This window comes from Monodelphis domestica, chromosome 4 (genome assembly GCF_027887165.1).
Source record: "Monodelphis domestica isolate mMonDom1 chromosome 4, mMonDom1.pri, whole genome shotgun sequence".
In the NCBI taxonomy this organism is placed as follows: Eukaryota; Metazoa; Chordata; class Mammalia; order Didelphimorphia; family Didelphidae; genus Monodelphis; species Monodelphis domestica.
In genome coordinates this window covers 410274859-410299755 of record NC_077230.1, presented here as the reverse complement: position 1 = coordinate 410299755, position 24897 = coordinate 410274859, and the positions used below count along the sequence as shown (strand labels likewise).

Below are 24897 nucleotides of genomic sequence, written 5' to 3'. Positions count from 1 at the left end.
GTATGTAACGTGTTGTGCAAGCACTAAAGCTCTATATGAATGTTTATTATGATTATTGTTGCAGAATAAATCGTTTCATTATGATTATTGTTTATTATTATTGTACTATATAAATTATTCTTCATTAATAAATTGATAATAGATGTTACTGATTCTTTTAATTATACTATTATACTGTGTTATTCTTTATTATTAATAATTTGACAGTATAAGTTGTTACAATTATTGTATAACTAATAATTGATAACAAATAGAATAAATTATTGTTCATTATAATTATTATATTATCAGTGTGTGCATAATACATACCCTCTATATATATGCATATGAAGATAGAGACAGAAAGAAAGAGAGACAGAGATAGAGGAGGTGAGAGGAAAAGCAAGAGGGAGAAAGAGAGAGAGAAAGGGGGGGAGGGAGGGGGAGGGAGGGAGGGAGGAGAGAGAGCGGGAAGAAAGAAAGAGAAGGGAGAGAGGAGGGGGGAGAAGGAGTGGGAGAGAGAAGGAAAGATGAGAGAGAGAGAAGGAGGGAGAGATGGACAGGGAGAGAGAGAAGGAGAGAGAGGGAAAGAGGGAGAGAGAGGGGAAGAAGGGGGAAAGAGGAGGGAGGAGGGAGAGAGAAGGAGGGAGGGAGAGAGACAGACAGAGAGGAACAGAGAGAGAGAGAGACAGAGAGAGAGAGACAGAGAGAGAGATAGACAGACAGACAGAGAGAGAGAGAGACAGAGAGAGACAGAGAGAGAGGCAGAGAGAGAGAGAGAGACAGAGAGAGAGACAGAGAGAGAGACAGAGACAGAGAGACAGAGACAGAGACAGAGACAGAGAGACAGAGACAGAGAGCTACATGCTGGAAGAGATTCACTGTTCACCCAGAGCAGTTTTTAACCCTTATTATGTCTTGGATCCTGTGAAGATTGGATTTAGCTATCTCCTGATTGTAACAATGAAGGTACTTAGCTCTTCCTTTATTGGGAAGATTAAATTGTAATCCCTTGTCTATTTTTATATTTTAATCCCCAAAGTGTTAACTCAGTATTTAAAGTAGATCTACCCATTTTAACTACAAAAAGGTGTTAACTAACCAAAAAAGCTTTTAACTAACTACAAAAGGTGTGACACCCATTTCATACATTGAGTGGGCAGTCCTGGAGAGGAGTGTCTGCTGTGATTGGTAGACGTAAAATTTAGGGGATGTGATACAAGAGAAAAAGGTCTTTAAATAGAGGAAACAGAGACACACAAGGATGGACCGAGGATTCAGTCACTCAGAGGAGAGCCTGGAAGATCAGTCACACAGAGTTGAACTGGAAGACAGACACTTAAGAGACTGGAAGACAGACACTCAGACTTGGAGTGAAGACACTTGGGTGTGGAACTGGACCCTTGGAGGAGCTTGTGCAGGAGACCTCAGACTGCTTTTCTTTTAAATGGTCACTGTGGTGAGCGAAAGGCTGACTTAGTTTCCTTGTCTTTCTGGAGGTGTGAACTTCTGAGAAAGACCCATCCATCATCTTAAAACTCCTTTCCCCTGGCTGGGGCTTGGAATTTCTAACTGGCTCAGAGTAAAGCTGGAGCTTTCTCTCTCTCCCCTTTTCTCTCTTCCTCAATATCTTCTCTCTATTGTAAATAAACTAACATAAATTCTATTCTATTTTAGTAATTCATTTTGGGATTTAGAAATTAAATCTCTAGTGACCACCAATTTAATTATTCAGTTCAATAATAAATTTAACAATCCCTTAGACAGACTATGGGCTTCTTCTCAGAATCATGCTATTAAATGCATAAAATACATCCCAAATACATGGGATCACAAAGGAATCCATAAGCTTATGAAAATAAATGTCATTTTTCCCACCCAAGTTCACAATGTCCCTGAAAACTACCCACAGATGTCTTGATGGTCCATGGACCCCAAGGAAAGAGCTCCTGATTTAGAGGTTCTGTGACAGAATGGCATGCTGGTCTTAAAGTCAGTAAGCCCTGGGTTCAAGTCCTCCCTCTGATGCTTCTATAGTAAGTTTCATGCTAGTCACCTAACCCCTGGAGTATCATTTTCTAATCATCTGCAAAATCTTATAGTGAGAATCAAATGAGAGGATATTTGTAAAGTACTCTTCATGTCTAAAAGGATTAAATAAATGTAAACAAACTATGACACCCATTAAGTTAAAGACTACCAACTGTCAACTAAAATGCATCTTTGAACTGTTGCAAATGTGTTTGTCCATTAGAGAGGAAGCATGGCTTACAGCAGACACACTCAGGAAAGTTTGGGTTCGAATCCCACCTGTGAGCCATACTGACAGTGTGATGCTAACTGAATCTCTTAGTGACCCAGGAAGCTTTCTAAGTTGAAATTGCTGGGCAGTTGGAGATTGGGAGTTTCCTCCCCTAAGAGTTCCTACTCCAAGAAAATAAAAGGTCTCAATGAGTCTTTTCCCCAGTCCTTATTGAAGTAGACAGGGAAAGGAATCTTGTCTTTATCTGACAGATGAGGAAACTGATGCACAAAAGGCCCAAGAGGACCTCTTTAGGCCCTTCCAGCTCCCAAGTTCTATGTATCCAAGGTCACACAGTCAGTTAACAGCAGAGCTGGAACTACAACCTAGGGCTCCTCTATCCAGCTTTGGGCTCCTTCATTCTACTCTGGAGATAAACACTCCATAAAACAGCCCCTCCAGGGCTCCAAGCAGGAAAGTCCAGCACCTCAAGCCAATGCTGTCCCTTATAAAGGGCAAAAAACAGGACAGATCTTCTCTGTGAGGCTGGATGGTTTTGGGGGAGCATCTAATCCTGCCCATCGAGATCCTACGGGATGTTGACCCACAGGTCCCGAAAGCACAAGCCTCAGATTCCAGAGGGCTCTGGGTCTTGCTCCCTCCTTCCTCTTGGCCAGCTCCCTCCCGGCAAGGTACCAGGTACCAGTGGGGTCCTGGCAGTTCACTTTGCTCCACATACCAAGCTCAGAGGTAATTAATCATGAATATCACCAGTGACTTTCTAATGAGAAGCACGTGCCCGCAAATACCAGCCTGGTCCACGCACCTCTCGTCTCTTGTTTCAAGTACTAGGGGATGGTATGCATTTATGAACCTACAGTGACTTTTCCCCTTTAATCTCCCCATCAGCAGAAAGGGCAAAAATCTGAAAATTAAACGTTTAACAGGAATGTTCTCTTTTAGCTATGATCGTGGGGCCCCTAACCACCCCCCCCCAAAGAGTTCTTCCAATCCTCCAATCCCTTAACTCATTTTAGAGCTCCCTACTTCATCGCAAAATATGTCTGTGTTGCTGGGGGAGTTGTAAACTGACTCAACTGTTCTGGAGAGCAATTTGACTGATGTCCAAAGGGCTATAAAAATGGTACTTATCCTTTGCCTCAGCAATACCACTACTAGGCTTGTATCCCAAAGAGATAAAAAACAAAAAGGGGAAGAACCAACGTGTAAAAAAAATATTTCAAGCAGTTCTTTTTGTCAGAGCAAAGAACTGGAAAGTAGGGAATGGCTGAGTAAGTTAAAGGATATGATTGTAATGGAATACTTTTGTGCCATAAGAAATGACAAACGGGGGGAGCTCAGAAAAACCTGAAAAGACTTACATGAACTGACGCAGAGTGAAGGAAGCAGAACCAGGAGAACATGGTACACAGTGACAGCAATATTCTGCAATGAATGACTATGGATAATTTAGCTAGTCTAAGCAATACAATGATCCAAAATAATACCAAAGGGCAAGTGATAAAAAATGCCATCTGCTTCCAGAGGAAGAACTGATGGAGTCTGAATCCAGACCAAAACAGGTTTTTTTACTTACTTTCTTAATTTCTTTTGTTTGACTTTCCTTCCACAAAAAAATTAATATAGAAAAATATTTTACATGATTGCACGTGTAAAATCTATATGGAATCACTTACCATGTCAGCTTGGGAAGAGAGGGAAGAAGAGAGGGAGGAAGAGAATTCAAGACAAAATTCTTTATAAAATGTTGGAAACTTTTTTTACATGTAATTGGCAGAAAAATATTTTTTTAAACTAGGTTAAAAAAATCTGTGTGCTCCCCAAGGGCTTCCAGAAGATGATAATTACTTGTAAAAGCAAAGACACACATGAGTCACTACAGATCCCAGTAGCTCCATACCTGCAATTTGTTGTTTAGTTGTGTCTTGACTCTTTCTGACCCCATTTGGGGTTTTCCTGGCAAAGATATTGGAGTGGTTTGCCATTTCCTTCTTTAGACCACTTGACAGATGAGGAAACTGAGGCAAACAGGGTTAAATGAATTGTTCAGGGTTATACAGCTAGTGTCTGAGCCTAGATTTGAACTCGGAAAGATGAGTCTTCCTGACTCCAAGCCTAGTACTCCATACACATCTATCCAAAGAGGTAAAACAATGCACAAAAAATTAGGTGTATCCAAAAAATACAAAAGTAGATGGAAGGCCATCTCAGGGTTAGCAGTTAGGCTCAGAAAAAGGCTTCTTAAAAAGGGTGGGGTTTGTGACTTGCCCAAGATCACACAGATTGTAGGAAGCAGGACCCCACAAGTTTGAGCAGTTCCAGAATCAGAATGGGCAGCTTTGGAAAATAGTAAGCTCCCCCTCACTTGTACCCCCAAGAAAAGGCTCATTGACTACTTGCCATTTGTTTTTTGTTTTTGTTTTTAATTTTGTTTTCTTTTTTTGCCACTTGTATAGAATAGAATATAAGCTACTTGAGGGCAGCAGCAATTGTTTGGTAGCTTTTTCCTTTGCATCTCCAGTACTTGGCTCATAGGAGATGTTTAAGTGTTTGTTGAATTGATTCTTTTTCAGGACTTTGTTAGACTAGATGGACTTGGAGGCTTCTTTAAATTCTCAGGTTCTGTGATTCTGAGAAAAGCAAAGAACGCTCAGGATCTGGGTAACTCAGGACCAAAGAGATACTTTGCTGTGACTATCCAGATGTGGCCACCAGAAGAGGACTGGGGGGGGGGGGCGGGGATTGAGGGGGGGGCTGAAATTCCCAGGAAAGGATGGAAAACAGTCAGAGGGTGGAGTGCTAACAACAGCTTGCATTCTGGCCTGAATAAAAAACACATCAAAGACTGGCAAAAATCTGATGGAAAGCAGAGTTGTCTGTATGGCAAGGAAACTTGGCGAGTGGCCACTCCCTGAATTCAGACCAATTTCTCTGCATTCATTATTGTGAAAAAACTACCAGCAAGTGTGATACAGTGGAAAAAAGCACAGGCGTGGAGTCAGGGGACCTGGTTTCGAATCTCTTTGATGCTTCCTAGCCGGGTGACTCAAGTCAATCACTAAGCCTCTCTCAGGATCCTTATCTATAACATGAGAGGGGTAGAAGCTCTAACCTCAAAAGTATACTGAATTCAAGGACAGCTAAGTGGCTCAGGGGATAGAGGGCCAGACCTAGAGACAATAGGTCCTGGGTTCAAATCTAACCTCAGATGCTTCCCAGCTACGTGACACCAGGCAAGCCACTTAATCCTGTTTGCCTAGCTTTTCTGTCTCTTTTTTTAGTTTGTATTAAATTTCTTTTTTTTAATGTTTTCTTTTCCCCCAGTGACATATAAAAATAATTTTTTAAGTTCATTTAAAATTTTAAAAGCACATTGAATTCTTCCTCATTCTCTTATGAGCTAGGTGGCCACTTAATCTCTTTAAGGTCATTTCCTCATCTGTAAAATGGAAATTTTATGGGAATAAATAAATAAAATGGGAATAAGTGTTGGTTATTATTAATATTATTTACAGTTATCTTATATACCTAGGAAAATTTTAAAACGTAATAATAGCTAGCATTTGTTGCTTAAGGTTTACAAAACACTTCATATAAACAGATACATACATATATGTATAAATATATACACACACATTTTTGCATATATTTTATTTGATCCTTGTGAGGTAGATTTTATCATTATCCCCATTGTACAAAGGAGCAAATTGAGCCATGAGAGAGATTAAGTGACTTGCTTATATATAGGTACTAAGTGTCCAGGACAGCTAAGTGATACAATGGATGAAGAGTGGGACTTGGATTCAGGAAGACCTGAGTTTGAATCCTGCCTCAGACTGAATTCTGGAGCCCTCTGTGTCTCTAGACTTCAGTCCCCTATGTCTACCACTAAACATGGGAAGTACTGCTAAAGGAAGGAGTGGGAAGAGAGAACAAGACACCCAATACTCAAAAAATGGACTATTCCAGGTTAGAAACAAGATCTGTCTTTGAGCCAAGGCTTGAAAATTGAAATCATAGGCCCTCCACCTTCTGCTGCCATTTGCCTTTGGCCAAACGCCCATATAGCCTTAGGAAAGTTCCTGAAGCTCTCGGTTTTAGCTCTGGAGATGGTCTCTGAGATATCTTCCAGTTTTAAAACCATGATTTTATATTTCTAAATCTAGGGCAGAAGAAAGGTGCCGCCATCTTTAAATGCTCAGAGATTGGATAGAAGCATACCTTTTGTTTATTTCCTATGACTTCCCAGTCAAGGAAAACCATTTAAGACACAATCCATGAATGGATAAACAAGTTATGGTATATGGTTGTAGTGGAATACTCCTGTACCACAAGAAATGATGAACAGGAGGAGTTCAGAAAAACGTGGAAAGACTTCTATGAACTGATGCAAAGTGAAGTGAGCAGAACCAGGAGAACATGGTACACCATAACAGAAATATGGTACGATGGTCAACTGTGAAGGACTAAGCCACTATCTGCAAAGCAAGGGTCCAGGACAACCACTCATGAGGAAAATGCTCTCCACAGCCAAAGAAGAATTGTTGGAGTCAGAGACAGATCAAAACATGCCATCTTCCACCTTATTTCCTTCATAAGATTTTATTGTGTGTGATACTTGTTTTCTATCATGACATGACAATATGGAAATATGTATTGCAAAAAAGAAATGATATGACCTATATCAGACTATTTACCATCTTGGGAAAAGAGGAGAGGAAGGGAGAAAGGGAGAAAAATCTGAATAAAATGTCATAAAACAATTGTCAAAAATTGTTTCTACATGGCACTGAAAAAAATTAAAAGAAAAATAGTTTTTAAGGCACAACCCATGGCAGAAGACTCTAGATACCTTGAGAGATGGCCTGGCATAGTAGTGAGAACCCTGGACTTTAAGGCAAGAAAGACCATGGCTTAAAGTGTACCCCAAAAACACTCACTAACTATGTATGACCATAGGCAAGTTCTTGGGGCTGCCGTTTCCTAATCTATGAAAGGAGGAGGTTGGACTTAACCTTCTCTAAGGTCCCTTCCAGGTCTCAATCTATGATCCTCTAAAGTGGAAGTACTTTGGTTGGGGACAATATCTTCAAATCCCCAACCCATTCATCTTGTTCTTTTTTTTATGAAGGCTTCCAGGCTATGAGGAGATATATTTCCCATGGACTCTTCCAGGGTCTGATTCACAGACTAATATGCCCACCCAACTTCCTGCCAGAGATTTGTTCCCACAGGGGATAATGAGAGAAGTTTCACTGAAGGCTGACTCCATGTCACCCCAAGCTTGTCAAGGCTGGAACCTCCTTTCTCAAAGGATTTCAAAGAGACCTCAGTTTACCCAAGGATATTCACATGAGAAAACAAGCTGAGAAGGCCTCCACAGCATAGGGGAAAAAAAACAGATAGGGGATACTTGAACCCAGGAGTCAGACTTTTAATGGATTTGGTACTAGATGGCCTCTGAAAACCCATCCAGCTTCAGATTTATGGTTCAAAATGCTGAAGGAGATCAGAGGCATGAACAGACATGGGAATAGAATATCACCAATTTATTGTTGGAAGAGATTTTATAAAGGGATCATGAAGTTCAATACCTCTGGAAGGGAACTGAGGCCCAGAAAGGTTAAGTCACTTGCTAAGGAAGGGTCACACAGCTTGTAAGCTTCTGGTATGGGATTTGAGCTCATGTACTCCTGACTTTAAGTCTTATACTCTATCCAGTCCTCTTTGCCTAGGCTTGAATATCCATGAAATGGTGGAAACAGCATTGGGCTTAGAGCCAGAATATTAGGCTTTTCATCTTGACTATGTTATTTATGAACAGTGTAGTCTTGGACAAGTCAATTTCCCTTTGGAAACCCCAATGTCCTCATCTGCAGAATGGGAATGATAATCCTTGAATTTAAAGAATTAGAAATCAAATCTCCTAATACCATAATACTTTGCAATGATTTGGGACCTGGAACCCTTTCTCAAATGGTGATGCTGGACCAGAAGCTATTGGTCATCAACCAATTGATGACCCCAGCTGCCCCTCTACACACCACCAAAGCTGCAAGTGAAAGTAATTTGGAGGCCCAGGTAGAGAGGAAAATGAGAAGAGGAAAGAGGGGGGAGTTGAGAGAGAGAGAGCTTGTGGATAAGACAATAGGACTTGTTTGAAATGGGGGAAGGAAATGCACCTTCCCCAAATGACAGGGTAGGTAGCAGCTCTACATACCAGTCTTTAAGTCCAGAGGCCTCTGGAATACAATGCTCCCTTTCTGCCAAAGGAGGTAGGCAACACAGTTCAGCCTTTATCATTCTCGCCAAGTCTAGACACTGCCTGGATGATGGAGGTCCCAAGTACAATTGGCAGCCCAATGTGGAGCCCTGGCTTGCCTTCCTGCCCTCTCCTCCATGATGGACAGGAACTATTCTCAGATGTTAGGGGAGGATGGAGGGAGGGTAGAAGATTCAGAATGGGAAGCCAAGTCCTCTAAAAGGAACAGAGCCTGCCCCTACTCTAGGACCACAGCTCTAGAGATGGAAGGGTCCTTGGAAACCATTTAGTCCAACTCCCTCAATCAATCAATCAATTTACTGTTGCTCCATCATTTTCATTCCTCTCTGACTCTTCATGACCCCATTCAGGGTTTTCTTGGCGAAGGTACTGGAGTGATTTGACATTCTTCCTGCAACTCGTTTTACAGAAGAAGAAACTTAGCCTGACAGATTTGAACTCAGAAAGAGGAGTCTCCCTGACTCCAGGCTTGGCACTCTAACTGCTGGGCCACCTATGTGCCAGGCATCATGCTAATAAGCACTCAGGAATACAAAAAGAGGCAAAACTCTAATTCCAGATCATTTTACAAACAAAAAAAAAACTAGGAAGCCCAGAAGAGTCTACATCTAAAGCAAAAAGGAAATTTAAATGTCACCTTATCCAACCCTCTTAAGGCCCCTACTTTCTGTCTTAGAATCAATACTAAGTATCAGTTCTAAGGCAAAAGAGTATTAAGGGCTAGGCAATTAGAATTAAGTGACTTGCCCAGGGTCACACAGCTAGGAAGTCTAAGGCCAAATTAAAACCCAGGACCTCCCAACTCAAGGCACAAGCTGTCCCCAACTCCCTTCATTTGACAGAGGATCAAGTAACTTGTCTAAGGTTGGAAGAGGTAGGATTTGAACTCAGGCCTTGTGAATTCCTTATGAAATTCCTTATGAAAAAATTAATCATTCTTTCCACTGAACCAAGTTGCAAGTTCACCCTGATAGCATATGGCAAACCTGGGATTCTAACCCCTGAATCTAGCAATCTTTTCACTGTCTCACACAACTAAGAGGCACAACGCTGCTGTCTGGTTTGGAGTCAGAGAATCCCAGAATTCCCAAGCTGGACACAACTTCCAAAGTCAACCCATAACTCAATAAGAATCCCATCTACCATACTCTCAACAAGCAAAAGAGCTTGAAGATTTCCATTGAGGGGAAATCAAGTTCTCTCTGGAGATAGGCTAGCGTGCTCTTTATTACTCATATCAAGCCTAGATCATCCTCTGCTTCTAGTTTTGCCCTTTGGGGCCAACCAAACAAATCATTTAAACAATTAACCAATCAGCAAATGTTTATAGGTTTTAGATTCCAATCTGGGAGGGACGTCAAAGACCATCTAGAAAAATGCCCTCACTTTACAGAGGAGGAAGCTGAGAGGCCAAGTGTCTTGCCCCAAGTTATACAAGGGCAGGGGTAGAAAAGGAAAGAATCAGGAGCTAAAATGAAGCCCTTTGACTTCAAATCCAGCATGCTTTCAACTGCATGGCAGCTCTCCTCATTAGTACTACAGGATAAGGCCCCAACTCCTTAGCTTGTCATTCAAGCCCCTCAAAAAAATGGTTGTAGCCCATCTTTCTACTATTCTTTGGTGGAGTTATCCCAAGGAAATAATGATGGTGGTGGTGGTGGTGGTGATGATGGTAATGTTGATGATGATAATGGTGAGGATGATGATGGAGGATGATGAGGATGAGGATGGTGATGATGGTGGTAGTGGTGATGATGATAATGGTGATGATGATGATGGTGAGGATGGTGATGGTGAGAATGATGGTGATGGTGGGGATGATGATGGTGATGATGATGGTGGTAGTGGTGATGATGATGGTGGTGGTGGTGATGATGGTGATGATGATGATGGTGAGGATGAGGATGATGATGGTGGTGGTGGTGGTGATGATGGTAATGTTGATGATGATAATGGTGAGGATGATGTTGGAGGATGATGAGGATGAGGATGGTGATGTGGTGGTAGTGGTGATGATGGTAATGGTGATGATGATGATGATGGTGAGGATGGTGATGGTGAGGATGATGATGATGGTGGGGATGATGATGGTGGTGGTGATGGTAATGGTGATGATGATGACATTCTCTTATTCTATTTCAATTCTACATTAAGCATTTATGAAGCCCCTATAGTGTGCACTGAATTATGTTAAGTACTTGGGAGCCAACACTGTTTGAGGATGGGGAGGTCAGGTAGAATATTTACATAGAAAATTCATTATAAATTAATTTGAGGAGAGAGGGATAGTAACTGGGAGAATCAGGGAAGTCTTCATGAAAGGATGAATGATATGAATGAAGGATATGAATGTTGACTAGCAAGTGAAAAAAGGATATATTCCAGGCATGGGGGACCACTTGTGCAAATAATTAGAGGTGGGAAAATGGAATTCTGAATTTGGAAAACAACTTCCAGTTCGGCTGGAATGTGGAATGTGGGAAAGGAAAGGATCCCCCCCCCTCCTGCCTTGCTCCTGGTTTCTTTTCTGAATAGCTTTGTCTGATAGAATGTCAGGGCAAGAAGGGACCTTCCTTAAAGATTATCTGTCCCAACCACATCAGAATAAGAGAGGATGGCTGTGGGGAGAAATCCTAAGGTTATCCTGCTAAGCTTAGGCTCATATGGGTCACAGGTTTATAGATTTGGAGCTGAAAGACACTTCTGGGACATTGAGTTCAACTCATTCTTTTTTACAGATAAAGAAACTGAGATAAGCAGAGGTTGAGTGACTTACTCAGACTCTGTGAAGATGAAATTTAACTCTCCCCTGACTGTGAAAATGAAATTAATTAACTCTCCCCCCCACATTGTGAAAATTAAATTAATTCCCCTGCCCATTTTTAGATTTAATCACCAAAGGTATAAACACCACATTCACACTTTAGTGGGGGAGGTCTGTGACCCACCTGTGCAATAGTGGGTGATGAATTGGAATTAAACTGACTGCCCTTGGGCAGTCCTAAAGCAAAGCTTCAACTGTGATCAGTAGGCATAAAATTAGGGGGAGGCACAGGAAGTGATACAAAAGAAAGTGTCTTTAAAAGGGAGTTACAACTTCCTGTGGTGAGAGAATCGGCTGAGATTTGTGGGAGAATTGTCTGAGATCTTCAGTTGAAGCAGAATCTGCTGCCTGGACCTGAGACACTGTTCCTGGTGAAGCTGTTCTTAAATCTCTTCCTTTTGAACTGACATGTGGTGAGTGAAAAAGCTGACTCCTTTCCTGGATTTTCTGAAAAGACAAAACTCAGGTGAGACCTACCTCTTGGGTCTTGAGAGAGACATCCCCAGGTCCTCGGCTTTGCTGAGGCCAGCTGAAACTAACTCTCCCTGCCCAGGTTGAGCCAGGGGCAAGGAGTAAATTATTTGGTGCTTAGGCTAGATTTCTTACCCTATCCCCTCTCTGATTTTCTTACCTCACTCTTTCTGTATTTTGTAAATAAATTATAAATAAATCTCTTTGGAACAAATTAAATTCCTGGTGACCCTATTTTAATATCCAGCCCAACCTTTTATAAAATAACCCCTTTTTCACCCTTATACCTCAAATAACTAGTCATTAGCACATCCAGAATTTGAACTTGGATCCATAGACTCAACAATTTAGAGCTGCTATGTTATATGTTAGAGATCACTCAGTCAATCCAATCTCATTTTACAGACCAGGAAACTGAAGCCTGGAAAAGTTAGGTGACCTGCCTGTCACACAGGTGAGATTAGTACTTGAGTCCTCACACAGTCACACCTTGCCTCCCCCTCCTGGCTTCTGACTTCACTTACCACCATTTTCTTGCATAGCTTCCCTTAGAAGACTAGGGCCATTTTCTCCTCCCTGGTCTGCCCCACATCAGCTCCAGGGAAGACAGAATGAGTCTGAGGCTGTGGCTCTCTTCTCAGATGGGTAGACCCTGATAACCTGGCCCCCCTCTCTGGACTGCTCTCGGACACTCAGTGGCATGAGTTTGGAGTGTGATGCCAGCATAAGTCCCTTTGGCCCCCACCATTGCCTCTTGTCACAGATAAGAAAGAAAGAAAGAAAGAAAGAAAGAAAGAAAGAAAGAAAGAAAGAAAGAAAGAAAGAAAGAAAGAAAGAAAGAAAGAAAGAAAGAAAGAAAGAAAGAAAGAAAGAAAGAAAGAAAGAAAGAAAGAAAGAAAGAAAGAAAGAAAGGAAGGAAGGAAGGAAGGAAGGAAGGAAGGAAGGAAGGAAGGAAGGAAGGAAGGAAGGAAGGAAGGAAGGAAAGAAAGGAAAGAAAGGAAAGAAAGGAAAGAAAGGAAAGAAAGGAAAGAAAGGAAAGAAAGGAAAGAAAGGAAGAAAGGAAGAAAGGAAGAAAGGAAGAAAGGAAGAAAGGAAGAAAGGAAGAAAGGAAGAAAGGAAGAAAGGAAGAAAGGAAGAAAGGAAGAAAGGAAGAAAGGAAGAAAGAAAGAAAGAAAGAAAGAAAGAAAGAAAGAAAGAAAGAAAGAAAGAAAGAAAGAAAGAAAGAAAGAAAGAAAGAAAGAAAGAAAGAAAGAAAGAAAGAAAGAAAGAAGAAAAAAGCTTTCCAGGCCAGACAATAAAGGCCCCTCAGGAGTAACCTTTCCAGCCCAAATCACTCACTTGTTATTCTCTGCTTCAGTGGGTGGGCAGGGGCCCGAGGTGGGACTGGCAGCCTGACTGCCATCCCCAGGTCAAAACCAGACGGTCCCCCTGTTCTTCTGCATCTGCCCTGCCCCCTCTTCCATTCTTTTTGAAAGTGAAAGAATTTGGGGGAACCAAAAAAGGTCTTTATTTTCAAAGCTGCAATCAATTATAATTGGGGGGTTAGCTAAATATTCCCAAATGTGTTCAGAGCCTGTAGTGCCCAAATCTCACCATTCAGGAAGGAATGGGGAGCTGATTTCATGATCCTATGGGAAGGAGAGCATGAAGAATTGTACTGCACTCCAACACACACAGAAATCTCTCTCTCCCTCCCTCCCTCTCCCTCCCTCCTTCTCCTTATCCCTCTCTCTCCCTCTCTCTCTCTCTTTTTCTCCCTCTCTCCCTCCCTCCCTCCTTCTCTCTCTCCCTCTCTCTCTCTTTCCCCTCTCCTTCTCTCCCTTTCTCTCTCTCCCCCTCTTCCTCTCTCTCCCCTTCCTTCCCCCTTTCCCCCTCCCTTCTCTCTCTTTCTCCCCCCACCATTTGTCTCTGGGTCTCTCCCTCTCCCTTGCTCTCCTTCCCTTTTCCTCTCTTCTTTCTTTCTTTTCTCTGTCTCTCTCCATCTTTGTTTCTCTGTCTCCCTCTCCCTCTCTCTCCTCTCTCTCTCTCTTCCTCTCCTCTCCCACCCACCCCCAATTTGTTTCTCTGTCTCTTTCTCCAATGGCAGACATTCCAGTATCTGAGGATCCCCCAGTACACCAAATTCCCACATGCAGAACTCCCACCTACAGATTTGAATTAAACTGGAAATGCTTTCAATGATGTCACCTGAAAGCTTCTAGGCATGGACTCCAAGTTTGGGGACTCGTCCATTTCGTTAGATCAGAATAATTCTCTAGTAAGAGTTAGAGAGGGAACCTTAGCACCCTGCACTTCCCTGCCCTCCAGACAACAATGAGGAGAACAGGAGGGATCCCCCTAAACCTCTGTGCCTGGACAAGTACATCTTCCAGTTTAAAATGAGATCATTTGTGGAGTCCACAAATCAATTCATTGACAAGCATTTTTAAAGCACCTACTATGTGCCGGACACTGTGCTAGATGCTGGGGACATTAAGACAAAAATGAAACCATCCCTGCCCTCACAAAGCTTACATTCCATCACATGCTAAGGAGTATTTCTTTAACACCTTCTATGTGTCAGGCTCCATGCCAGGTGCTAGTCACTGATAGAACACTCATTTCCCATCTCTGTGCCTTTCCATTAGCTGACCTCCATACCTGGAATGCCCTCCCTCCTCTCTACCACCTAGATTCCCTTTCTTCTTAAAGCCCCATCTTCTGCATGAAGCCAACTGTTAGTGCCCTCCCTCCCAGACCACCCTGTATTTCTTTTCTCTAGTTTGTTTATATTTGTAATGCAGATAGTAGACAGAGTACTCAGCCTAGAGTCAGGAAGACTCATGTTTCTGAGTTCAAATCCAGTCTCAGGCACTTCCTAGCTGTATGACCCTAGGGAAGTCACTGAACACCATTTGCCTCAGTTTCCTCATCTGCCAAATGTGTAATTAGACTTCTGTACTCCAGGACTCCATTTCCCAGAATCCCACTTTCGTCCTCATGTTAAGTCCTTACATTGCGGAGATAGTTTCTGTAACCCTGCCTCTAGTTCTCTCTTCTCTCTCCAACTTGGTTGGAAAAATTTCTCTTTACTCAGGCTTTTACTTTTATCTTTTTTATTTCTTCTGCTTCAAGTGATTATTAATAAATCTTATAAAATATAATACTTGGAGTTATTAGATATTAATTTTAATCTTACACAAATGAGCTGGAGAAGGAAATGGAAGACCACTTTAGAATCTTAGTTGTATGACCCTGGGGAAGTCACTTAACCCTGTTGGCCTCAGTTTCCTCATCTGTCAGATGATCTGGAGAAGGAAATGGCAAACCACTCCAACATCTTTGCTAAGAAAACCCCAAATGGGACAGATCATGAAGAGTCAAATATGACTGAACAATGACATATATTTGTATTTCTTTTCTTTCTATTTACATATGTGGAAATTCTGTCTATGCTTATATGTTTATGTACATACTGGCTCCTTCAGTAGAATGTGAATCGCCTAACAGTAGGGGCTATTTCATTCTTCGTCTTTGTATTTTTAGGGGCTGCCCAGTGCCTGGAACAAAGTAGGTGAAAAGATTGCTGCTCTGGGGTTCAGAACACCTGGGCTTGCACCCCAACTCTTCCACTTATTACCCAAGTCAATGATCCTCCCTGGGACTCAGTTTCTTTATCTGTACAATGAGGGGCTCACACTAGATGATCTCCAAAGCCTCCTTGAGTTCTGTTCATACAGAATCCCAGGATGCCAGCTGAAGGGATCATGCTGTTTCTTCTCAGGTGAGAGGTTGCCTAGCAACCCCCATCCCACCCCACTCATCCATCCATCATGGTCCCACGCCCTCTGATACATCCCTGGAGTCTACAAATGCCTGGCGCCTTCAGTGGACCCCCATATTCCAGGGACACTAAAACAAACTCATCCAAAAGGTACGGGCATGCAGGCAGAGGTGGTGATCCTGTCCACCTCGCCAGGGGAGAGGGGCAGTGGAGAAGGCGGCCATAATCTATTGCTTCTGGAAGAAGGTGATGGGTAATGGTGGCAAAGGTAATTTCAGGAACCCAGATTCCCTGAAGGGGAATCTATGTTCCAATTAGAAGCAATAGGGAGCAGCTGGATAGTTCAGTGGATTGAGAGCCAGATCTAGAGATGGGAGATCCTGACTTCAAATCTGGCCTCAGATACTTCCTAGATGGTTGACCCTGGCCAAGTCACTTCACCCCCATTGCCTAGCCCTTACTGCTCTTCTGCCTTAGAACCAATACAAAGTCTTGATTCTAAGATGGAAGGTGAGGGTTTTTGGGGGAAAAAAAGTAGGGATGGGGAGAGGAATTAAAGGGATACCCTGTAAGTAAAAAGTCAGTCAGCTCCAAATTTTTGGAAGAAGTGAAGATTTCTGAGGCTGAGGCATTCTGGGGCATCTAACCCCCCCCCCCAAGAAGCCAGGTGGCATCTGCTTAGGAATAACCCAACTGGAAGCCCCCCAAAGTTTACAGACACCCTCTCCATGAGAACCCTGCCCATAGGGTCCACGCAGGAGTCACAAGTATGCACTGGAAAATCCCTTCCTAGAAAACACCAGCAACCACACCAGCCCAGACCTCTACTTCCCTCCCCTTGGGCTGGTCCTCCTAAATGGAATCCAGGAGCTGAGCCCAGGCTATCTCAAAGGGATTAGACAAATGAGATTTAATGGCCCTTTAAGCATTTCTTAATTTCCACCTGTAGCCATAATTAAAGTTCCTGGGGGAGACCGGCCATGAAGAAATTGGCAATGGACCATGGGCCGCCTGACTCAGCATTCAGAGCCCTGCAAGCCCACTGGCAAAGTGGGGAGGCAGCTGCTGTTCTCACACAGGGAAGATGGGAGCTGCCAGAACCTGAGGCTCTTGATCCTGAAAAGACTCTGTGGAGGCAGCTGGGAGGCTCGGGGAATGGAGAGCCAAGCTATGAGACGGGAGGTCCTGGGTTCAAATCTAGCCTCAGATACTTCCCAGCTGTGTGACCCTGGGCAAGGCACTTCACCCCCATTGCCTAGTTCTTACCACTCTTCTGCCTTGGAACCAATACACAGTATTGACTCCATGATGGAAGATAAGAGTTTTAAAAAAACTAGGTCTCCCTCAACATTTCAGGCTCAGTCTCTGGGCAGAGTGATCTCTCTCCCTCAGTGAAAGAATGAATGAATGAATGAATGAATGCCTTTCAGATTCTTCCTAGCTGTGTGACCCTGGGTAAGTCACTTAACCCTATTGCCTAGCTCTTACCACTCTTCTGCCTTGGAACCAATACACAGTATTGACTCCAAGATGGAAGGTAAGAGTTTTAAAAAAACTAGGTCTCCCTCAACATTTCAGGCTCAGTCTCTGGGCAGAGTGATCTCTCTCCCTCAGTGAAAGAATGAATGAATGAATGAATGAATGAATGAATGAATGAATGAATGCCTTTCAGATTCTTCCTAGCTGTGTGACCCTGGGTAAGTCACTTAACCCTATTGCCTAGCTCTTACCACTCTTCTGCCTTGGAACCAATACACAGTATTAATTTTAAGGGTTTAAAAAAATAGGGGGTACAGGTAGGATGACGCCAATTTTTCAAAAGAGGAAAATATTAGCCCTTGCATACACAGTGTTCAAGCCACGAAGGAAATTCTAGAAAGGAGCCAATGACCAGAAACAAGCAAAGGGCTCCCAGGAACAACCTGCCTCAGGAAAGAAGGATCAAAACCACAATTTCTCCCATAGTAACAATGGCTCCCCACCCTCCCCCAACGTGAGGCCCAACATGGCCAGCCTGCATTGGGAGGGTCTGGGTGGGGGGAGGCAGGAATTGGATTCTACTCACCATACTGACAGCGGGGGCCCTGGAATCCAGGGGGGCAGTGACACAGCTGGGCTGACCCTTCCACGCAGTTCCCTCCATTGAAACAGACTCCGTAATTGCAGACAGCTGGAGGCAGGAGAGAGAGAGAGGAGGAAGCATGAGAAGGGAATGGGAGCCCCTGGGGCAGGTCACTGGCAGGCAGGGGGACCTCACATTCCACAGCTCCTCTGCTCCTGGAGATGCCGGTCAAGGGGACAGCCTGACAAAGGACCGGGGGCCAGGGGAAGGGCTGAGAGAAGAGAGCTAAAAAATGGCTCAAAGGACCTAGTGGACGGGAAAAGCAGAAGACCCAGGGTGCACCACGGAGAGGCAGGGGCTCAGAGACAGACCCACTAGGCTTTCTGGGGACTGCCTGGCTTCCCTATTGAACCCAGGCCCCTGGGCAACATCCATGAGGGAGGGGAAGTCTGGGAAAGAGAACATATTAGGACAACCAGGCGAACAATTTCTATGATGACAATAATACGCTAAGGAAAAATTAACTCTGCAGTGTTGAAGAACTATGATCAGTCATGAAGCCAAAGGACAGACAATGAAGAATGCCCCCCTGGCAGACAAGTGATGGACTCGGGATGCAGAGGGAGGCAGACACCCAGTTCTGGGCAGAGCTGACGGGGGCAGTTGGATTGGCTTAATTATGCTGATTTCTGACAACGGTTTTGTTTTTCTTTTTTTTTAATAAATGAATGGGAGGGGGAGTAGGAGGGAGAGAAAAAGTCATATTTATTCAGTGAAATATAAGAAAATAAAACAAATCAAGGAATCTCCTCTCCCAAGCCCTGCTTTTCTGTTTACTACCTATATGACCTTAGATAAGTCCTTTAACATCCCAGGGTCTCAGCTTCCTCATCAATAAATTTAGAGGGCTTCTGAGATCCCTCTCAAGTCTAGACCGATGATTTGTGACCCATATGTGATCTCGGGCTACTTACTTCCTATGTAACCTTGGGAAAATCTTTTCCTTTCTCTGGTCCTCAGTCTCTTGGTCCATAAAATGAGGGAGTCAGACTCGATGATTGACCTATGAAGTCCTTTCCAGCTCTAGATCAATAGCCCAAGATCCCCTTTCCCACAAAGGATTCTCATTGTCATGGTGGCCTGGTGGAGAGAGTACCCAACTGGGAGTCAAGCTACATGCCCTCTACTATCACTTGGACCGATCGATAATTTGCTTTTCCCTTGGCCCTGCTTGCTTTTCCCTTTTCCTCCTTGGCATGTCCATCTGTACATGGAATGATCCTTCTGAGGTCGTTTGAGCATCTTTGGGGAGCAAGGAGGGAAGGAAGGAGAAAGCATTCTAGCAATACAAGAGGAAAAGGGTCAGACTCAAAGTCAGGAAGATTTGGGTAGAAAGCTTCACTTTAACACTAGCTCTGTTTCTAGACAAGACTCTTCTCAGTTTCTGCATCTATAAAATGGGGGCAGTGCTAATTGGACTACCCAACTTATCAGGCTAGAGTAAGGAGAGTCTTTGGTAAACCTTAAGGCGATCTATAAATGTCTTCTAAGGTGAGATAAGCTTGATCTAGCTATATCTACTATTCTATATACTAGACTAGACTATTATATTCGATACTACCCTACTCTAGCTATATTTAGTTTATATGGACTTGATTGATGGTGGTGATGGAGATGGTGGTGCCTACAATTGCAAAATCAGAAATACCTGAGTTCAAGTCCTCCTTCTGGCTCATTTGGCCATATGACCCTAGACAAGTCATTTATCTTCTTCATAACAAAGGCAAGCTCTAAATTGTAGGGCAGACGCCCATCTGCGTCAATGGAGGGATCTTCTTTGGTAGGAATGCCAATTACTCTACAGGATCATTTCTTCTCCTCTCCCCTCAACAACAACAAAAATCCATTATCTATGGATTAATGGTCATTCTATAAATGAGCATCTGAGTCACCTGGGCCATTCTGAGACCAAGGGTCTTGCCCAGGGTCGCCCAGATAGTATGTGACAAAGACAGGACTGATACCAGGCTCTTCCCGTCTCTGTCTAATCCAGCATTCCTTCCTCCCCACACACAGTGTTTCATCCTCACATCAGGAGACTCCCCTTCCATTGCCACCACAATTACTCTCCTCCAGCAATCATTTCTCAATTAACTCCCATGAAATTATGCTGAGGCTCTTCTTCCCTCCCCTTTGGCTTCTTCCTTCCAGCTCATCACAGCCCTCACTGACCATTGCCAAAGGAAGCAGGAAATGCTTCTCTGGGTCCCCCAAACCCTTGCTTATTTAGAGTTTGTTCAGGGATTGAATCTCATTTCCAAGAAGACACCTGCTAGGAGGGATCGACCCCTGCCCCAAATACCTCACCCGCCATTAGTATCTGCTCCCCCGAGTTAAACTTGGCCCTTCGCACACTTCTCATTTGGCAGGATTCAGAGCAAGAGGGAAACGGAGATCATCTAATAATAAAAAGTCCTTTTTACAGAGGAGGAAGTTGAGGCCCAAGGCAGTATCCCATAGTCGCATCAACTTCTCTGACTGTCTCAGCACACTGGAGTCAAAGTAAGCCTGCTTTCCACTAAAACTGTTTCTAGCTAGGAAATATCACAACCAGAAGTATAATTTATGATTTCTTATTCCAAATCTAGCATCCTTCCCACTAAACCACCCAAAATTCCATCTCTCCCTCAAGAGGGCACATGTGTTTACCAGAAAGAAGTGGAGGAAAATGTAGCTATAGAAAGCAAAATAGAGAAAGGAGACCTGGAACAAGGGAGAAAAGAGAGATGAAAGGAGATGGTGCATCAGAAAATGGAGAAGGAGTCTGTCACCAAACCAGGGTTGTGAGGAGCAGCAGCAAAATGCTTCAGTTACAAAGCATCATGGACATAATTGACTCCCTGGCCCATTCCTGGACTCAGGACAACCTTGGGCAAAAATTTCTTCTGATTAACTCGCCTAGAATTCTCCCATTTCAAAAACTGTAGAATTTCCCCCTCCCTACGTCCTGTTTCCCAGGGCACAGAAAAGTCTTCTGTCTGAGGGGACCAAGTATTTAGGACAATGGACTAAGAAGGAAGCAAGCCTAGCCTAGCCCCAAAGTATCAGCCCAAAGAACTTTCCATTCTCTCCAACAATCTGGCTCTTCATCTGTGTCCTCCGTATGTCCTCTGCACCAGGAATCCTCAAGGCTGTTGGACTGGTGGGCATTCCCACCCTATCCCTTTCAGGGACCTTGATTTATCCCTAGCAGGTAGAACCCCCAGAGCAGAGGAAAATCAGGTTGCTAGACAGGGGTTGAATGGGAGTCTGGGGAAAAGGAAGGTCTAAAAAAGCATCTAATACATCTTGGAAGAGGACATCTTCCCAGTTGAGGCAGTGATGTCAGAGAAGAAATACTCAAAGGTTCTACAAACCACAGGGTCTGTACTGAGCAGCTGAGTTCTTGTCTTCATGGAGCTTCCATCGTAATACTCCGTCTCCTGATTGAATTGGTCTATGAAATTGAGGAAGAGAAACTGGAGACCTGCTATTACTGAAGAAAACTTCAGTCATTATAATCACAGTTCTCCAACTCTGAAACTTCTGATGAGCTTGGAGTGTTGGTGTATGCCTGTGCTTTTAGTCCTTGCTCCTGGGAGAGGTTGAGGCAGGTAGATTGCTTGAGTATGAGAGTTCTGAGCTGAAGTGGGGCCAAAGTCAATCAAGGGTCTTCACTAAAATCCTATACCAAAATGGTGGGCCCCTGGGAACTGAAGGCCCCCACGGGCCAAAGCCAATCAAGGGTCTTCACTAAAATCCTATACCAAAATGGTGGGCCCCTGGGAACTGAGGGCCACCAGGGGTCAAAGCCAATCAAGGGTCTTCACTAAAATCCTATACCAAAATGGTGGGCCCCTGGGAACTGAAGGCCCCCAGGGGCCAAAGCCAATCAAGGGTCTTCACTAAAATCCTATACCAAAATGGTGGGCCCCTGGGAACTGAGGGCCACCAGGGGTCAAAGCCAATCAAGGGTCTTCACTAAAATCCTATACCAAAATGGTGGGCCCCTGGGAACTGAGGGCCACCAGGGGTCAAAGCCAATCAAGGGTCTTCACTAAAATCCTATACCAAAATGGTGGGCCCCTGGGAACTGAGGGCCACCAAGCTGCCTAATGAAGGGCTCAGGGTGGCATCCAGTACCATTGATGGACATGAATCTTTCTTCTATCATTCACATATCACTTTCCATAGATTGTATTAATTCATCCTCACAACACCCAAGGGAGGGAAGTGCTATTATTATCCCTACTTGAAAGATGAGGAAACTGAGGCAGACAGAAGTCAACTTGCCCATGACCACAATTCTTTGTGACTTCATTTGAGGTTTTGTTAGTAGAGATAATGAAGTGCTTTACCAGGTCTTTCTCCAGCTCATTTTACAGAGGAAGAAACTGGGACAAACAGGGTGAAGGAACTTACCCAGGGTCACACAGCTAGTAAGTTTTTTGAAAGGCCAGATTTGAACTCTGACTTCCTAACTCTCTATTTCTTCCAGGATCAAAGCTTAACCAAAGAGTTGAACTTAACATTAATCCCTATTCAATTCCATCTACGTAGAGCCCAATGCTCTAGCCCAATCAAGATCTTTTCAGATTTTCTGTCAACCAACATGGTAATGGTTGGTCCCAGCTTAATGTCTTAATGTATTTCATCTGATCCTAAGATGGCAGCTAAGAGATTCTTCTTTGGAAAAAAAGAAAGAAAGAGAAAAAGGATGCTATCTAATGTCTCCTAGAATACTAAAGTTATGATTCTATGTTGAACAACTCAAGGACGATGTCCGCTCCCTGAGGAACTCCACTGGAGATCTTCCTCCAAGCAGATATCAGAGCCATTAATAACCAATCTTTGGCTCTGTCCATTCCACCAATTCCAAACAAATTGAACTATGCCATCCACCAACTATCCCAGATCTCCCCAACATGCTCCCAAGCAAAGCCTCTATGACTCTAACAAATGTCATGCTAAAATCCAGGTAGGGACTACAATAAATCTCTTTGGAAAGAATAACCTGAATATTTTATGCTAGGCCCCAATTACTCATCTCCAGTTTGGAGGGAAGAAAGCCTAAAAGGACTCCATATTCTCGAATTCTTCTCCATGTCCCAGGGCTCTGCTTCTACTTAAGGGCCAGGGGCTCTCTCCTAAGATAAATGTCAGTTCCCCTATCTGCTTTCTGGCCAGTTCCTTGAACCAAACTGGAAGTCTATGAATGTCCAGCATTTCTTCTTCCTCATTTCTACACCTGAGGAAGCCTCAGTCAGATTCTGGCATCTGTTGACTTTTAGAAAATGGAAGACAGTCTTTTGGCCTTCTTGATCGATGGAAACAAAAAATTGAGAAGTTCAGTTCCTTCTTTTAAAAAAAGAAAAGATGATTCTCTATCCTCTTTCCTTTAAATGATAGCATTGATACGTCTATGGCTCCCTTGGCCATTTATTTATCATATCACTTTTCCCCCTTAAACCTTTACCTTCCTTCTTAGAATCAATACCAGATACTGGTTCCAAGGTGGAAGAGAGGAAAGGACTAGACAATGAGGGTTAAGTGACTTAAAGCCTTTCACAATCAAGCTCCCCTTTATCTATCCCCCTTTAGGTTCTCCCCTTTTCAGGAAGACTGGCCTGCTAACTACTGCCCCTGGATGATCTCCCATCTCCCACCTCCCTATCTTTACCCAAGAGATCGCCTTCTCTCCCTCTCTTAAGCACTGGCAATGGACGCCCTCCTCCCCAAGCCCCTTCCTGATCCCCCCTTCCCTTTCATCCCTTTTGAAACTATTTCCTTCACATTTGTCTTTAGATTCGTAGGCGCTCAGACACGTGGAGTCTCTCCACAGAAGAATGTCAGCTCTTTGAAGGCAGAAAATGTCCCAATTTTGCCTCGGTATCCCCACTCAATAGTAAAGGCCTGACCCAGAGAAGATAAAATGGCAGGGAGCATCCGAGGAACTGGAACTTGGCTGTCCCCTTGCTGGAGCCCAGGCTCTGGTTCCATTTCCAAGCCCGGCAGGGAACCCGGCGAAGGGTTAACTTTGCAAACCACATATTTACAGTCTTCCTCTGGGGGAACCAGGCTTCCCACAACTACAAAAGTGGAGCCATTTATTCCACAATTGCTGATTGGACTGAGACCACCAACTCATTCCAAACGCTGTCCCTCCTGACCAGCCGCCCATCTGGTGGAAACCTAACAGTCACCAGGCAAGGAGAGACGTGACTGGAAGTAGGGGGAGAAGTGCCCTTTTCGGCTCAGTTCCCCCAAATCCACATGGTTTGGGGCACTGGGGAGAGGGAATAGTGGAGGGCACCATGTCCTAGAGCTACCCTGCCAAGACAGAAATCCCTGCAGAGCAAGTGTTCCAAAGACAAACGAGTTAGATTGTTCTTCATCTACTTGCCCTGCCGTTAGAGTCCTATTCCTGATAATCAGAGATTCAGAATGCAATCATTTCTTCCCCTCTCTGTTTTGACTCTCCCCACACACACACACACACAGCAGAGGGGTCAGAGGCTCCATAGATTTAGTGCTTGAAAGGAATTTAGAGTCATCTAAAGGGAAATTAGAGGTCATCAAGTTTAATCCTTTTTTTGGCAGATGAGGAAACTGAGGACCATACAGGGGCAGGTACTTAGTGCAGCTGGCAGTTCCAGGTCTAGAGTCAGGAAGACCTTCGATTGAATACAGACTCAGACATTTACTAGCTGTGTGGCCCTAGGCAAGTCATTCAATCCTATTGGCCTCAGGTTCCTCATCTGTAAAATGAGCTGGAGGAAGAAATGGCAAACCACTCTACAATCCATGTCAAGAAAATCCCAAATGGAGACATGGAGAGTTAGACATGACTAAAAAACAGTTGAACAACAAACAGCAACAAATGTTGCCCAAGAGACACTAATGCATTACTGGTGGAGTTGTGAATTGATCCAACCATTCTGGAGAACAATTTGAAACTATGATCAAAGGGCACTAAAAGACTGTCTGACCTTTGATCCAGCCATAGCACTGCTGGGCTTGTACCCCAAAGAGATAATAAGGAAAAAGACATGTACAAGAATATTCATAGCTGCGCTCTTTGTGGTGGCAAAAAAAAATTGGAAAATGAGGGGATGCCCTTCAATTGGGGAATGGCTGAACAAATTGTGATATCTGTTGGTGATGGAATGCTATTGTGCTAAAAGGAATAATAAAGTGGAGGAATTCCATGTGA

General features: G+C 43.7%; 1 protein-coding gene across 1 annotated transcript in view; it reads right to left on the bottom strand.

Annotated features, from left to right (window-relative positions):
* The window catches only part of LOC130453919 (multiple epidermal growth factor-like domains protein 6), a 221608-nt gene that overhangs the window by 95010 nt on the left and 101701 nt on the right, over positions 1 to 24897 (bottom strand). Inside the window, exon 4 of the mRNA XM_056795969.1 lies at positions 17649 to 17753. Within this exon, the coding sequence (XP_056651947.1) occupies positions 17649 to 17753 (105 nt within the window). The remainder of the gene's footprint in view (positions 1 to 17648; positions 17754 to 24897) is intronic.